The sequence below is a fragment of the Lagenorhynchus albirostris genome, chromosome 6, assembly GCF_949774975.1.
Source record: "Lagenorhynchus albirostris chromosome 6, mLagAlb1.1, whole genome shotgun sequence".
In the NCBI taxonomy this organism is placed as follows: domain Eukaryota; kingdom Metazoa; phylum Chordata; class Mammalia; order Artiodactyla; family Delphinidae; genus Lagenorhynchus; species Lagenorhynchus albirostris.
In genome coordinates this window covers 76,206,949-76,221,019 of record NC_083100.1, presented here as the reverse complement: position 1 = coordinate 76,221,019, position 14,071 = coordinate 76,206,949, and the positions used below count along the sequence as shown (strand labels likewise).

General features: G+C 35.2%; 1 protein-coding gene and 1 long non-coding RNA gene across 4 annotated transcripts in view; one reads left to right on the top strand and one right to left on the bottom strand.

Moving 5' to 3' along the window:
• The window catches only part of GALNT13 (polypeptide N-acetylgalactosaminyltransferase 13), an 829,184-nt gene that overhangs the window by 756,830 nt on the left and 58,283 nt on the right, over nt 1-14,071 (top strand). For all 3 annotated transcript variants that reach the window (XM_060151498.1, XM_060151496.1, XM_060151497.1), the window contains one exon: nt 4,702-4,841. In XM_060151498.1, coding sequence (XP_060007481.1) covers nt 4,702-4,841 — 140 coding nt within the window. The remainder of the gene's footprint in view (nt 1-4,701; nt 4,842-14,071) is intronic.
• The window catches only part of LOC132521828 (uncharacterized), a 54,300-nt gene that overhangs the window by 8,741 nt on the left and 31,488 nt on the right, over nt 1-14,071 (bottom strand). Inside the window, exons 2-3 of the long non-coding RNA XR_009540965.1 lie at nt 12,787-12,896; nt 9,865-9,909 (exon numbers count right to left, since the gene is read on the bottom strand). This is a non-coding gene — a long non-coding RNA (uncharacterized LOC132521828). The remainder of the gene's footprint in view (nt 1-9,864; nt 9,910-12,786; nt 12,897-14,071) is intronic.

The following is a 14,071-nucleotide window of genomic DNA, read 5'->3' as shown; positions in this document are numbered from 1 at the left end:
AATGTTATCATTTACCTATTAATCAAACCTGCAAATGTAGAGTTACTTAAAATACTTTTTATTCTAATTCATCATGAAACTCGGTCAGAGCTTCTCCAGCATTTGTTCAAGTCCCATTGAAAGACTTACCTTAAAAACTTGCAACTCTTGTAAGTTGCCTTTGAAAAAAATCAGAATTCATTGATTCCTTCTATTGCAACCTTCTTCCCTCACCCTATTCTATTTTTGTCATAGCACGTATCACCTTCTAATGTATTACTGTTTGCTTATGTTTCCTTACCCTAGAATGTAAACTCCATTGAGGAAGATACTTTTATTTGTTCACTGATGTATCCCAAGTGCTTAGAAAACTGTGCCCTGTACATAGTTGGAACATGATAAATATCTGCTGACTTAATGTTGGCCTGGCTTATGCTCTCTATCTTTGCCTGCTTTTCTTTCCATCTGTTTATCTTACTCCTGTATTGGCTTCACTGTCTTAGGCATTCTCTATATGGTAGCCTCAGCAGCTCCAGGCTTTAATCATCTTTACAGCTAGCAATTCCAGAAGAAACAGAGCTTCAACTTCCTAACAGTCCTAGAAAGTTGTCAGAGTATACTTTTATTAGCCTAGATAGTTCACATGCCCATTCCTGAGCCAATCATTATGATGGGTTGTTGAGTAAGGCTGAGAAATGGACTGCTTTGATTGTCTTGGGTGTTATTCAGAATTTGGCCTGCTGCAACAGCAGCATCCCCTGGGAACTTGTTAGGTATCTGGACTCTCAGGCCTACCTCTAGACCACCTGAATCAGAATGTGAATTTCAGCAAGATTCATTGGTGATAATGCCTTTATTCTATCATCCCAGTGGAGCTGGAAAGGCAGGAAGGGGAACGCGGTCACCAAGACACACAAAGTGAAAGTGGGGCTGTGATCGTTGCCCAAAGAAAACCTGAATGCTCTTACCAAAATGCAGAATGGATGTTGGGCAGGCAAAAACAACAGGTGTCCATTAAAATACATAATATGTATTCAGTAATTATTACATACCACGCACTGTACTATGCCTTTTTCAGATATTATTTAGTATTCACACCATCGTACAAGATATCATCAGACAGAATACCTTAGGCTTCAAGAGATTAAATAATTTGTCCAAAGTTTTCGTTGGGGAGGCAATGAGAGAATTAACCTGTGATATGATATCAAGTACTAGCAAGTGTGCTGGAGAACAATTAAGCAGGATAGAGGGATAGAGCATTACCAGGATGATAGGAAGGGTGATCAATTTAGATAGGAAGGTCAGGGTGAGCCTGAGGAAGTAAAGTTTGAGCAGAGATTTGGACAAAGTGTAGGACAACTCACCTAAGTTCCAGGGTAATACCTTTCCAGACAGGGGGGAAAAAGAGAAAGAGAAAGCCAGTGTTGCTACAGTGAAGTGAATACAGGTGATTAATTCAGAGAGATAACCAAGAGTCATTTCATGAAGAAGCTTTGGCCATGGCTAGGATATTGTCAATTATTTTTAGCACAGTGGAAAACTACTGGAAGCTCTGGAGCAGAGGAGCACATGATTTTATTTATATTTCAAATATATTGCCTAGGGAGCAGGCAATAGTAAATAAAGGATAGATGGAGAAATGTCAGATGTCAGGAGGACGAGTGAAGAGGCTACGGCAATGCTAGTCTAGGCAAGAGATGAGAGAGAGTGGGACCAGGATGGTAATGGGGATGGTAGAGGGGCTGGGGATATACAGATAGTCCCTGACTCATGATGATTCAACTTAATTTTTTGGCTCTACTATGGCATGAAAGCAATATGTATTCAGTAGAAACTGTACTTCTCAAATTTCAGTTTTTGATATTTTTCCTGGCTAGCAACATGCAGTGTGATGCTCTCTTGAGAAGCTAGGCAGTCCCAGCTCCCAGTCAGCGTGCAGTCAGGAGGGTGAACAACTGATATACTTAAAACCATTTCGTATCTACTCAATCATTTCTGTTTTTCACTTTCAGCTATTCTGTATCCATTCATTCTGTTCTTCACTTTCAGTACAATATTCAGTAAAGTACATGAGATATTGAATAATTTTTTATAAAATTGGATTAATGTTAGATGATTTTGCCCACTTGCAGGCTAATGTAAGTGTTCCGAGCACATTTAAGGTAGGCTCAGCTCAGCTATGTTTGGTAGGTTAGGTGTATTGAGTGCATTTTGGACTTATGATATTTTCAACTTATGACAGGTTTTTCAGGATGTAACCCCATAGCAAGTAGAAAGATCCATATTGTGAATTGCTAATGAATTGAATGTGTCTGTGAGATAAAAGGAATACTCCCTTGTTTTTGCCTTGAGAAAATGGGTGGATATTTGTGCTACTTACTGAAATGTAGAACCTTGAAGATGGATCATGTGGGAAATCAAGAGGACCTTGTTGGACATGTCAAATTTGAGGCACCTATTAGAAATCCCAGTAAAATTGCTGAGTAAACAATGGGATAAACTACTTCAGAGAGGTTTGGGTTGGCAATAAAGAGTTTGGGAAACAAGTGAGATAGTATTTTAAGCCATGGAAATGAATAATCTAATTCAGATTCTATTTCATAGTCACTCATTGACACAAACTAACAAAGGTCTCACCATCTTGTAGCTGCACATACAGGAGTATGAGGGCTGTAGCAGAGGAAAAGAGAGCTGACGGGTCTCAAACAAGTCCTTCTATTCTTACAACCAGAGGGACATTGGTCAGAACCAGTCAGATGTTCTTGCCTAACTGCAGGGTTCTGAGAAATGTGAAGGAATTGATGAATGTTTGGTGAGCACTTCTGTGTCTTACATAATATTGAATATCTTACCTCTAAGTAGGAAAATATCCATACGGAGGGGAAAAGCAATGCTTACCAAAATATTAAGTCCACAGTATTTCTGTGCATTTCTAATGGTAATAAGCTCAATAAGCTCTATCATCCTCCACCAACCACCCTTTGAAAAATCTGATGTGGGCGATTAACATTTTCTCTTATCTCATGTAAAATGTATGCAAATGAACCTTTAAACTTTCTTCCAATCAGGAAAGTGCTCATAAAAGCCTCCTAGGAAACAATTCTGGAGCCAGGAATACTAAATCTTAACATGATGAAAAGGGAGCATACTGATATATAAATAAGCCACTTTGATTAAATTTGCCCACCTTGAAAATGAAACCAGAACCGTAAAACTAACTGTTGAACTAAGTCCTTTGAAGCAGCAGTGCCTTTTTTTTCTGGGTCCAATAGCATCTTTTTATAAGATTTTCAAGACTATATGTGTAGCTCTTAACACAAAGAGAAATTCTTTTCGTGATCTATTTTGTAAATGTTTTTGAACCTCTTCTTTTGAAAGCTGCACTCCAGATTGGAAGTTCTGGATAGAATTATTTTGAAAGAAAGTATTTATCTGTCTAAAAAGCACAAAGATCACATTGCTTTCATCCAAACACTAGCTAGAAAAATCAATATTTTATTTTAGAAGGAAATACTTTGGCTGCTTAAGCACAGCAGAATGCTTTCTAACAACAGTAAGACATTTAATTTTGAGAAAACAAAAATTCTGAAAGAAACAGGGGTGGTGGGGGGTGGGAAGGACTGGCAGGTGATTGAGCTTCAAGAGTATCACCTCATTTGAAAATAGTGACCCGAATAATGGTATTAGTTACAGACATTTCAATTTCCTAAACAGTTGTTCCTTTCTTACAAAATGACTAATTGGCTTTGCTGTTTGGTTGGGATAGAATATACTAAATACTGGCCCATTTTCTTCCTGTGCCAAAGTCTGGTTGCTTACTAGTCTTAAACATGTTAAACAGAGCCCTTTTCAAAATAATCTAAGAAATAACTGTCATCTTATCACAGTTTAGTCATTTCAATTGTCATTTTAATATTAATGAGCAATTCATGTCACCATATCTTTTATATAAAAATTAGTGGCATTGTTATTTTAATTTCTCAACTAAAGAGCATTCTTTTATGATCTTCAATGGAAATATTCAGTCTATTATATGAAGTACAATTAAGCAATTTTAATACACACATGTAAGTGTATTTCATTTACTTATGTTTCTTTATGCTTATATATTTACTAACTTACTCAAGGATTTGAAGTGGTTTATGCTAACTTGTAAAATAAGATAGGAAAAAAAATCAGTAAAAACAATATTAGGTCTATGATAAACCTAGATAGAATAAAAATTCAAGAAGGAAAATTTAGAACACATATGTGCCGTCCACTGTGAGGATTATATTTATGTAAATTTCTCATGAAATCCACAAGTGGTGAATAAATTATACTAAAGGAAAAATATGAGCAATAATAAAAAGTGAAGCTACTGAAATTTTTATTAAAGAGAAACAACCACATTATCACACAGCTCAATTAAGCTTTGATTGTGAGATATTAAATTAATACCAAATTACACTTAGTTGATTATTCAATCTAGGAAGTACAAGTACTTGGTGATAAATATTTGCATTTGAAAAGTCATAACCAATGGAAAACCTTTTAATATCCATTTAATGTACTAATTGGATGATACTAAGAAAATCAGTGTAGTAGCAGCTGCATATGCAATTCAATTTGATGAAATTTTAATTATAGAGAAAAAAACTGATAGCAAAGTAAACAGTGAAACAGTGCTGAAATGAAAATAGCACAAGCTGATTTGTGTGTTTCTCTGCAAAATTGCAGGTGTTGTCAAAGTGGATTATGGAGATGTGTCAGTCAGAAGAACACTAAGAGAAAATCTGAAGTGTAAGCCCTTTTCTTGGTACCTTGAAAACATCTATCCGGACTCCCAGATCCCAAGACGTTATTACTCACTTGGCGAGGTATGAATTATTTATTTTGGTTAAGTTATAAATATATTTTGCAAAAGGAGCAATTTCTAAGGAGCTCAATATTTTTTTTAACATCTTTATTGGAGTATAATTGCTTTACAGTGGTGTGTTAGTTTCTGCTGTATAACAAAGTGAATCAGCTGTATGTATACATATATCCCCTCCTTCTTGCATCTCCCTCCCACCCTCCCTATCCCACCCCTCTAGGTGGTCACAAAGCACCCAGCTGATCTCCCTGTGCTATGCGGCTGCTTCCCACCAGCTACCGATTTTACATTTGGTAGTATATATAAGTCCATGCCACTCTCTCACTTCGTCCCAGCTTACCCTTCCCCCTCCCCATATCCTCAAGTCCATTCTCTACGCCTGCATCTTTATTCGTGTCCTGCCCCTAGGTTCCTCAGAAACATTTTCTTTTTTTTAGATTCCATATAATATATATGAGTTAGCATATGGTATTTTTCTCTTTCTGACTTACTTCACGCTGTATGACAGGCTCTGGGTCCATCCACCTCACTACAAATAACTCAATTTCATTCCTTTTTATGGCTGAGTAATATTCCATTGTATATATGTGCCACATCTTCTATAGACATTCATCTGTCAATTGACACTTAGGTTGCTTCCATGTCCTGGCTATTGTAAATAGAGCTGCAATGAACATTGTGGTACATGACTCTTTTGGAATTATGGTTTTCTCAGGGTATATGCCCAGTAGTGGGATTGCTGGGTTGTATGGTAGTTTTATTTTTAAGGAACCTCCATACTGTTCTCCATAGTGGCTGTATCAATTTACATTCCCACCAGCAGTGCAAGAGGGTTCCCTTTTCTCCACACCCTCTCCAGCATTTATTGTTTCTAGATTTTTTGATGATGGCCATTCTGACTGGTGTGAGGTGATACCTCATTGTAGCTTTGATTTGCATTTCTCTAATGATTAGTGATGTTGAGCATCCTTTCATGTGTTTGTTGGCAATCTGTATATCTTCTTTGGAGAAATGTCTCTTTAGGTCTTCTGACCACTTTTGGATTGGGCTCTTTGTTTTTTTGATATTGTGATGCACGAGCTGCTTGTAAATTTTGGATATTAATCTTTTGTCAGTTGCTTCATTTGCAAATATTTTCTCCCATTCTGAGGGTTGTCTTTTTGTCTTGTTTATGTTTTCCTTTTCTGTGCAAAAGTTTTTATTTTTTATGTCATGAATAAAATGCTTTAAGGGTTTTTAATCAGATCTATTTTAAATGACTTCTCATAAATTACAAGGACCATAAAGGTGTATATCACTGGGATTTGTAAAAAGAAAGAACATAGTTTAAGATGACATAAATAGTATTTTCTTGTTTCTTTAGAGAACTTTAAAAAGTTCTCAAACTTTTTAGTCATATGGAACTTACACTTAAAATTTATTGTAAACCCATGAAGAGCATGAAGAGCTTTTATTTATGTGGGCTCTAATTATTAATATTTATTATGTTGAAACAAACTGGAAACTTTAAAATTTATTAATTTATTGAATAATCCATTACACAATATAAGTAACATATTTTTGAAAAAGAAATATATCTTATAAAGCAAAACCAAATAGTAAGATTAGCATTATTTATTTTTTTAAATTGCATTAAAAACTGGTCAAAAAAAGATAGCTGGATTCTTACAAATGCTTCTGTATTGTCTATTATAACACACCATGTAGCCTACAGAAGACTTCTTGTACATTCATGAGAAGTGAGAGTGAAAAGTATTATCTTATTATCATCAAAATCATATAGACTTTGTGGACACACTGAGAACCCTTGATCTGCACCATCCTTTTTCAAAATATTATTTTTTTATAAATATTTTCACTTTAATAAAAGTTTTTCACTCACTCACACTCATCCAGAAAGCTACTTTTTCTAATTACCATGTGCAATTCAGAGAATAACCCTACCCTAACTTTATTATCTAGAGAAGAAAAAAATGCCTTTGTCTTCTTTATTTCTTCTTTCTCTATGACTTTTAAAATTTTTATTGGAGTATACTTGATTTACGATGTGTTAATTTCAGGTGTACAGCAAAGTGAATCATACATATACATATATCCACTCTTTTTTAGATGCTTTTCCCATATAGCCCATTACAGAGTATTGAGTACAGTTCCCTGTGCTATATAATAGGTCCTTATTAGTTACCTATTTTATATATAGCAGTGTGTTAGATATCCCAATTTATCCCTCCCCCCTTTTCCCCCTTGGTAACCATAAGTTTGTTTTCTACATCTGTGACTGTTTTGTAAATAAGTTCGTTTGTACCTTTTTTCAGATTCCACATGTAAGTGCTACCATATGATATCTTTTTCTTTCTGACTTAGTATGACAATCTCTAGGTCCATCCATATTGCTACAAATGGCAGTATTTTCTTTTTTATGGCTGAGTCATATTCCATTGTATGTACGTACCACCTCTTTATCCATTCCTCTGCTGATGGACATTTAGATTGCTTCCATGTCCTGGCTATTGTCAATAGTGCTGCAGTGAACATTGGGGTGCATGTATCTTTTCAAATTATGGTTTTCTCCAGATATATGCCCAGGAGTGGGATTGCTGGATACTATGGTAGCTCTGTTAGTTTTTTAAGGAACCTCCACACTGTTCTCCATAGTGGCTGGATAAGTTTACATTCCCACCAACAGTGCAAGAGGGTTACCTTTTCTCCACACCCTCTCCAGCATTTATTGTTTGTAGATTTTTTGATGATGGCCATTCTGACTGGTGTAAGGTGATATCTCATTGTAGTTTTGATTTGCATTTCTCTAATGATTAATGATGTTGAGCATTCTTTCATGTGTTTGTTGGCCATCTCTACGTCTTCTCTGGAGAAATGTCTATTTAGATCTTCTGCCCATTTTTTGATTAGGTTGTTTGTTTTTTTGATGTTGAGCTGCATGAGCTGTTTGTTTGTATATTTTGGAGATTAATCCCTTGTGGGTCTCTTCGTTTGCAAATATTTTTCCCATTCTGAGGGTTGTCTTTTCATTTTGTTTATGGTTTCCTTTGCTGTGCAAAAGCTAAACATTTAATCAGGTCCCATTTGTTTGTTTTTATTTTCATTTTTCTAGGAGGTAAATCAAAAAAGATCTTGCTATGATTTATGTCTGCCTATATTTTTCTCTAAGACTTTTATAGTATCTGGTCTTACATTTAGGTCTTTAATCCATTTTATTTTTCTGTATGACGTTAGGGAGTGTTTTAAGTTCATTCTTTTACACGTAGCTCTCCCGTTTTCCCAGCAACACTACTGAAGAGACTGTCTTTTCTCCACTGTATATTCTTGCCTCCTTCCTCATAGATTAGGTGACCATAGGTGCGTGGGTTTATCTCTGGACTTTCTGTCCTGTTCCATTGATCTGTATTTCTGTATATGTGCCAGTACCATACTCTTTTGATGACTGTAGCTTTGTAGTATATTCTGAAGTCAGGGAGCCTTATTCCTCCAGCTCTATCTTTCTTAAGATTGCTTTGGCTCTTCAGGGTCTTTCTGTGTTTCCATATAAATTACAATGTTTTTGTTCAAATTCTGTGAAAAATGTCATTAGTAATTTGATAGGGATTGCATTGAATCTGTAGATTGGGTAATATAGTCACAAAATATCTATTATCTTTAGTAAAAATAACTGTACAAGCATATGTTCCTAATACATATTCAATTGCTCAAAATAAGAATTATTCCTTTATGAATTGTATGTTCCATACTGTTAATTTCCCACCTAATGGGGATTAGGTTTGAGAATCAAAACTAATTTAATATTGGTTGTAATTAAAGCATTTCAACAGCAATAATACATGCATTCCAAAAATATTTATTACGTTTGTTGAATCTGCCATTTTTATAGGTCATAACAGTAGAATATCTGAAAATTCAGTCTAATACTTTTTGGTGCATTTGCCAAGATATTTATGACTTTATCCACTCTATAACTATAAACATCACTTGTGATTAACTAGAAAATAATTAAAGAAAAAAAAATGCAATTTGTTCCTAGCTGAATTGTTTTTAAAGGCTGTTTTTCTGTGCCTTATCATTGCACTGTTTGCCAAATCTCCACTTACTCATCAGCCAGGTAAGTATCTCTCTATAGAATTTTTCAGTTTACATGTATTCAACATTAATCTGAATACTGTAGTGCAAAGGTTCATGTGGAATAACACTGAATATACTACTTTCTAGGTGTAACTTTAGTGACTAGTCCTGGGCCTCTGGTGTTTTGGGGTTTTTTTGTTTTCATTGGGAGGGTGTCATTGCTGTTTTCAAATATGCAGTATTCCCATTTTAGCACTAATGTCACAGGGATTTATTTATATTCAGTACATAAAATATATGAGTGTTTTTTAAACTGGAACACTGTTTGCATGTGAGTTATTATAATCTAGTTCTACTGAAGATCCCCAACAAAATATCTAACATTCATTTCTTTACCGAAAAGTTTGTTGGATCAAGTGTGAATCTGACTGTACCTTTAGAAGAAGGGAGTTTTTCTATTCTTGTAGTAGAGTATTTCTCCCATGGTAATCAATGGACCCAGCTGATGAGTAAACAAACATTGATAACTCTTTCTAAAAGAAGGTATGACCAGGGCCTAGATAACAAGACAGACATGAGTAAAGAGGGCTTTTGGAAATTCTCTGAGGCCACCAGGGTGACTCCTGAGCAAGATTCAGGACTCTGAAATGGAACCTAGATGTTTACTTCCATGTTAAAAATTCAGTTTTATGCTTTCCTGTACTACAGCAAGAAACCTAATTAATTGACTTTCTGAAAAAGTGAAAATGAAGTGTGGGAAAATTCCTTTATACAACCTACTGATTTTAAAGTAACTATCTTCTGTAATGAATCTTATAGAAATCGTTTGAAAAACTTTTAAAGATAGAGATTACACCTTTCAGGGTTTTTGAAACATATCCAGAAGAGGCAGCACGTTGTACTGAAAAAACCCCAGGCTTCGGAATCAAGCAGAGGAGGGTTTAAATACTGACCTCACAGTTTAGGACTCAAGTAGCACTAGGTCTTCTCTCTGGTACCTGTCAGCAGCAGGAAGGTAATCATACAAGGTTATAGTGATGATTGAGGATAGAGAGCATCTACAACACCACCTAGCAAGAATTAGTAGCAGCACCAGTAGTTACAGGTATTGTAATTATTATAGCTACTATTTATTGTTTTCTTACTATGTCAAACATTATGCTAGATGCTTAATAATAATTGCAGTATTTAAAAATCACAATTCCATGACTTAGGTTTTGTTATTATCCCCAATTAAATATGGAACCTATATGGAGAAAGTTCATGTGATTGACCTAATGTTCATAGAGCTAATTAAATATTGGAGTCAGGATTCAATACATTTTAGTCTGACACTAAAGCTCACTTTTTCTTATAACTAAAGGAGAAAATAGATTATATTACTATATGTTATTCATTCAAAATGCTTTTATTAAATAAGAGATTAAACTAGAACCTGTGTTATATGCTAATGATGCAAAGTCAATAAGGAAAGACCTTTACTCTTAAGCCATTCTACTGAAATAGGGGTGGGGGGATGGCAAAAGAGCATCAAACAGATAAGAAATTAAGTAGAAATAAACATGTGTTATATAGGCATGCTATAAGCTGCTATTTCAAAAACCCAATAAATTCAAAACTCTGAGATATATTAAGTTTTGAACTTTCTGGAATATTAACGTACTGCAGTTTTCCACTTTAGATGCAATCCTGCACCTGTTTCCTTGGAAACAGAAGGACAAATTCACCAAGCACTGCTTTCTAATTCAATTTTGCCTAGTCATGTATACATAATTTGATGGACACTTTGATAATGAGTTCGGGATGAACTGTTAATGGACAACAGTCATTTACTTAAATATTTTTCTTTCTTACTACCTGTCATTAACCATCAATTTAAAAATGTAAAAAACTACCTTTCTTTATATATGAAGGTACTATCTCTCAAAGTCTCAAAGTGGTATCAGGTGTCCAAAGCTACTTATCTAGAGGACAAAGTTATTTCTTTGTAGTAATTCATATGTACTCCTCACTTAATTGCAAATGAAATTGTTAGGATTTAACAATTTACAATTTCCTTGAGTTTCAGTGTTTTTCAAAGCCTAGATATTTAATATTGCAGTGCATTGATGAATATAAATATTTTCATGTCAATTTCTCTTTATAACTTTCCTAGTTGTATTGCAAGATAGAGGCAAACATGGTATTCAGTTTCTATTATCGTGTACTGTCACCAAAATAATCATCAGTATTGATATCAGATAGCTGTCTTAATTTCTTCCAGTTGCATTTTACTCAGGAAATTGAAATATTACTTTACCCAGCCCGTGAATTACATGCAGTTTCCAATGGGAAGTTAAAAGCTGTGCAATTGCTTTGAACTAAAACCTTTAATTAAGTAGCTTAATGAAGCATATGCCTTTTAGACTTAGTAAGCAGATCATAATGGAATAAGGAAGTAGAGCTTCTTGCAGCATTAAATTCTCTCTTAAGTAGCCCTTTAGCTTATGTATATTTAGCATGTCAGCTTCTGATCTTGTAAATGTAAAAGCTAATTCAAGTATAAGATTGAAAAATGGCTTTCTAAAGTAGTAATGCTTCACCCTAAATTTTTGGCCTCAGACAGGCCAGCATTTTGGAAAAATGTGAGCTATGTAGAACACAAGAATAGAGAGGGCAAGAAGGGAGAGAAGAGGATTGCTGGAGCCAAGTGACTTTTAACTCTTGGGGCTTAGTATTTGCATTTACATGTTGCTTGGAAGACGTTTTGACATTAGTCTCTGCATTTCGTACTGCCTGCTTGACCTCAGCACTTCCTTCTCCTCTTGTATTCTTTAACCTTATCAGCTAGTTAAGATCCTTGCACACATTGACACTGTATTCCTTAAATATTGTTAAAGAGCAAATTTAACTAAAAATAGACATCTATTGACTGCAGGGATTAAGGATAAAATCAGTTACTGCCAGATGCAGAGGCTAAAACCTTGACAGTGTTACCCTTTCTGCTGGTAATCAGGAGATCTATTTATAAATTCACCATCTTCTTGACCCTTTAATAGGATAACCAGTAAGAAAGCCTCATTTTATACAACTTGGCACAAGTGGGGGCATTCTCTCTGCCCATGATGATATTTTCAAAACTCTTTGGGACCAGTAGCTGATTTTCATCCCAGTGTAACTAAATATGCACATATACAGGCAGAATATATTACTCTTCATCAGATGTTAACCTTAAAGAATGTTGGGCTGGGTAACCCACCTATGGACAAAATGAGCAAGTATCCTAATAGAAAAAAATTTTTTTCTTTACACTGCTGATAAATAAATTAGAATCAATTCTATCACTTAAATATGTATTGGCACAAACAACTGCAACAAACTATATTCCAGTTAGGCATATGAATTCTCCTAGGATTCTTGTTTGCTTTTGTTATCCACCAAAATAAATGAAATTGTTCAGTTTTCTGTATTCATAACTGTTTTGTTGAAGGAGGTTAAGATATCACATACTCATAATTTTTAAATCTCACAGGACATTCTAAACCCAGGTTTACATAAGAGAAGTCAGCTTGGGTTTGTTAATTAAATAGATTTTGCAAATCTGTGTAAAACCATCCTTCTGATTTATTCATAATTTGGTAAAGAGAAAATAAATATACTTAAATGCATATTCACTGCAGCAATTAGTTACATGCAAATATTAACATTAAATTCTGGAATGCACTGCAAATGTGCCAATTTCCTTCTTTACAAAGTAAAGAGAAACCAAATGAGGTTGACATATTTAAAATAATGAGTAACATAATGTGCAGTTGAAAGATAAGCATATGTTGGAGTAATTAAAGCCCCAAAAAAGCTAGTTTAAGTGTAGACTCTTATTTTAGAATGAAGCTTACCTGTTAGTTTTGAAGTTCAAAGGTGGTGGGGGTGGGAGTTTATGACTCTTTTTTTAGAATTGGAGTTCTCATTGTTGCTTGCTGTTACAATCCAGCAGAGGGAGCAAAAGCTAATGAACAAACATGCAAGTGGTAAGAACATTACCAATGATACTACCACTGAGTAGAAACATTTAGAAAAAGACTTGCTGATTTCAAACATCAAAACACAAGTGGGAAAAATACTCCCAAGTTTATGTCATGAAAGATTGTTCTCAGAAAATAAAAGATTATGTGTAAACAAAGAAATGTCAAAGCAGACAACAAAGTTAAAACTACACTGGCCCTACACCATATATTCAAAGCTATACCACAACATAAGGAATGAGTCACAAGAATTTCTCAGAATGCAGAACTACCCATATGTTCTACCTATGTTGATACAGGTTGGATTCTGTAAGGAGTTTCTATGGATGAAGTTCCTCCATGTTTGTTTGCCTAGATTTTTCTCAGGATTAATGAATGGCATGATCAAGCAATTGGTGTTGTCAGGTAATATGACACCAGTGACAAGATCAGGATCTTTCCTGAAATTTCATTTCTCTGCTTAAATAACATTCTTTGGGAATATATATATTTACCTCAGTTCCAGAGTGTTCTTACAATGGTTCTGATTTTAAAATCATGCAAAATCATCCTATATCTGATCATCCTTTGCATCTCAAAAGATGAGATGCATAGTCTGAACTTTCCTGTATGCCAGTATCTTATATTGTGCATTAAGATATTCTTGTTGAAGACTGTCAGAAGACACTAGTGACTCTTTTTATGTTTGAAGAAAATATTACAGATTCCCACTGTTAGGCTCATTGACTTGAGAATAACCTGATGTACATCAGGCTGCCTTCTAGGTGTACATGCATTTTTTTAAAAAACTCTGGATATCATAGGACTACTCACAAAAACCTCTCAGATACTGTCTCTATCCAGATGATATGTCCTTCTCAGTTTTTTAAGATGGGTATTGATAGCCCTGTTCCCTGACACTCCATATTTGTATCCAATGTCATGATAGCCAGAAGTCATTTTCATGACCGGGGCCCAACAGTCTGACAGACACTCAGCATGGAAACCACTTTGCTTCTAGCCTTTTTTTTTTTTTTTTTTTTTGCGGTACACGGGCCTCTCACTGCTGTGGCCTCTCCCGTTGCGGAGCACAGGCTCCAGAAGCACAGGCTCAGTGGCCATGGCTCACGGGCCCAGCTGCTCCACGGCACGTGGGATCTTCCTAGACCAGGGCAAGAAC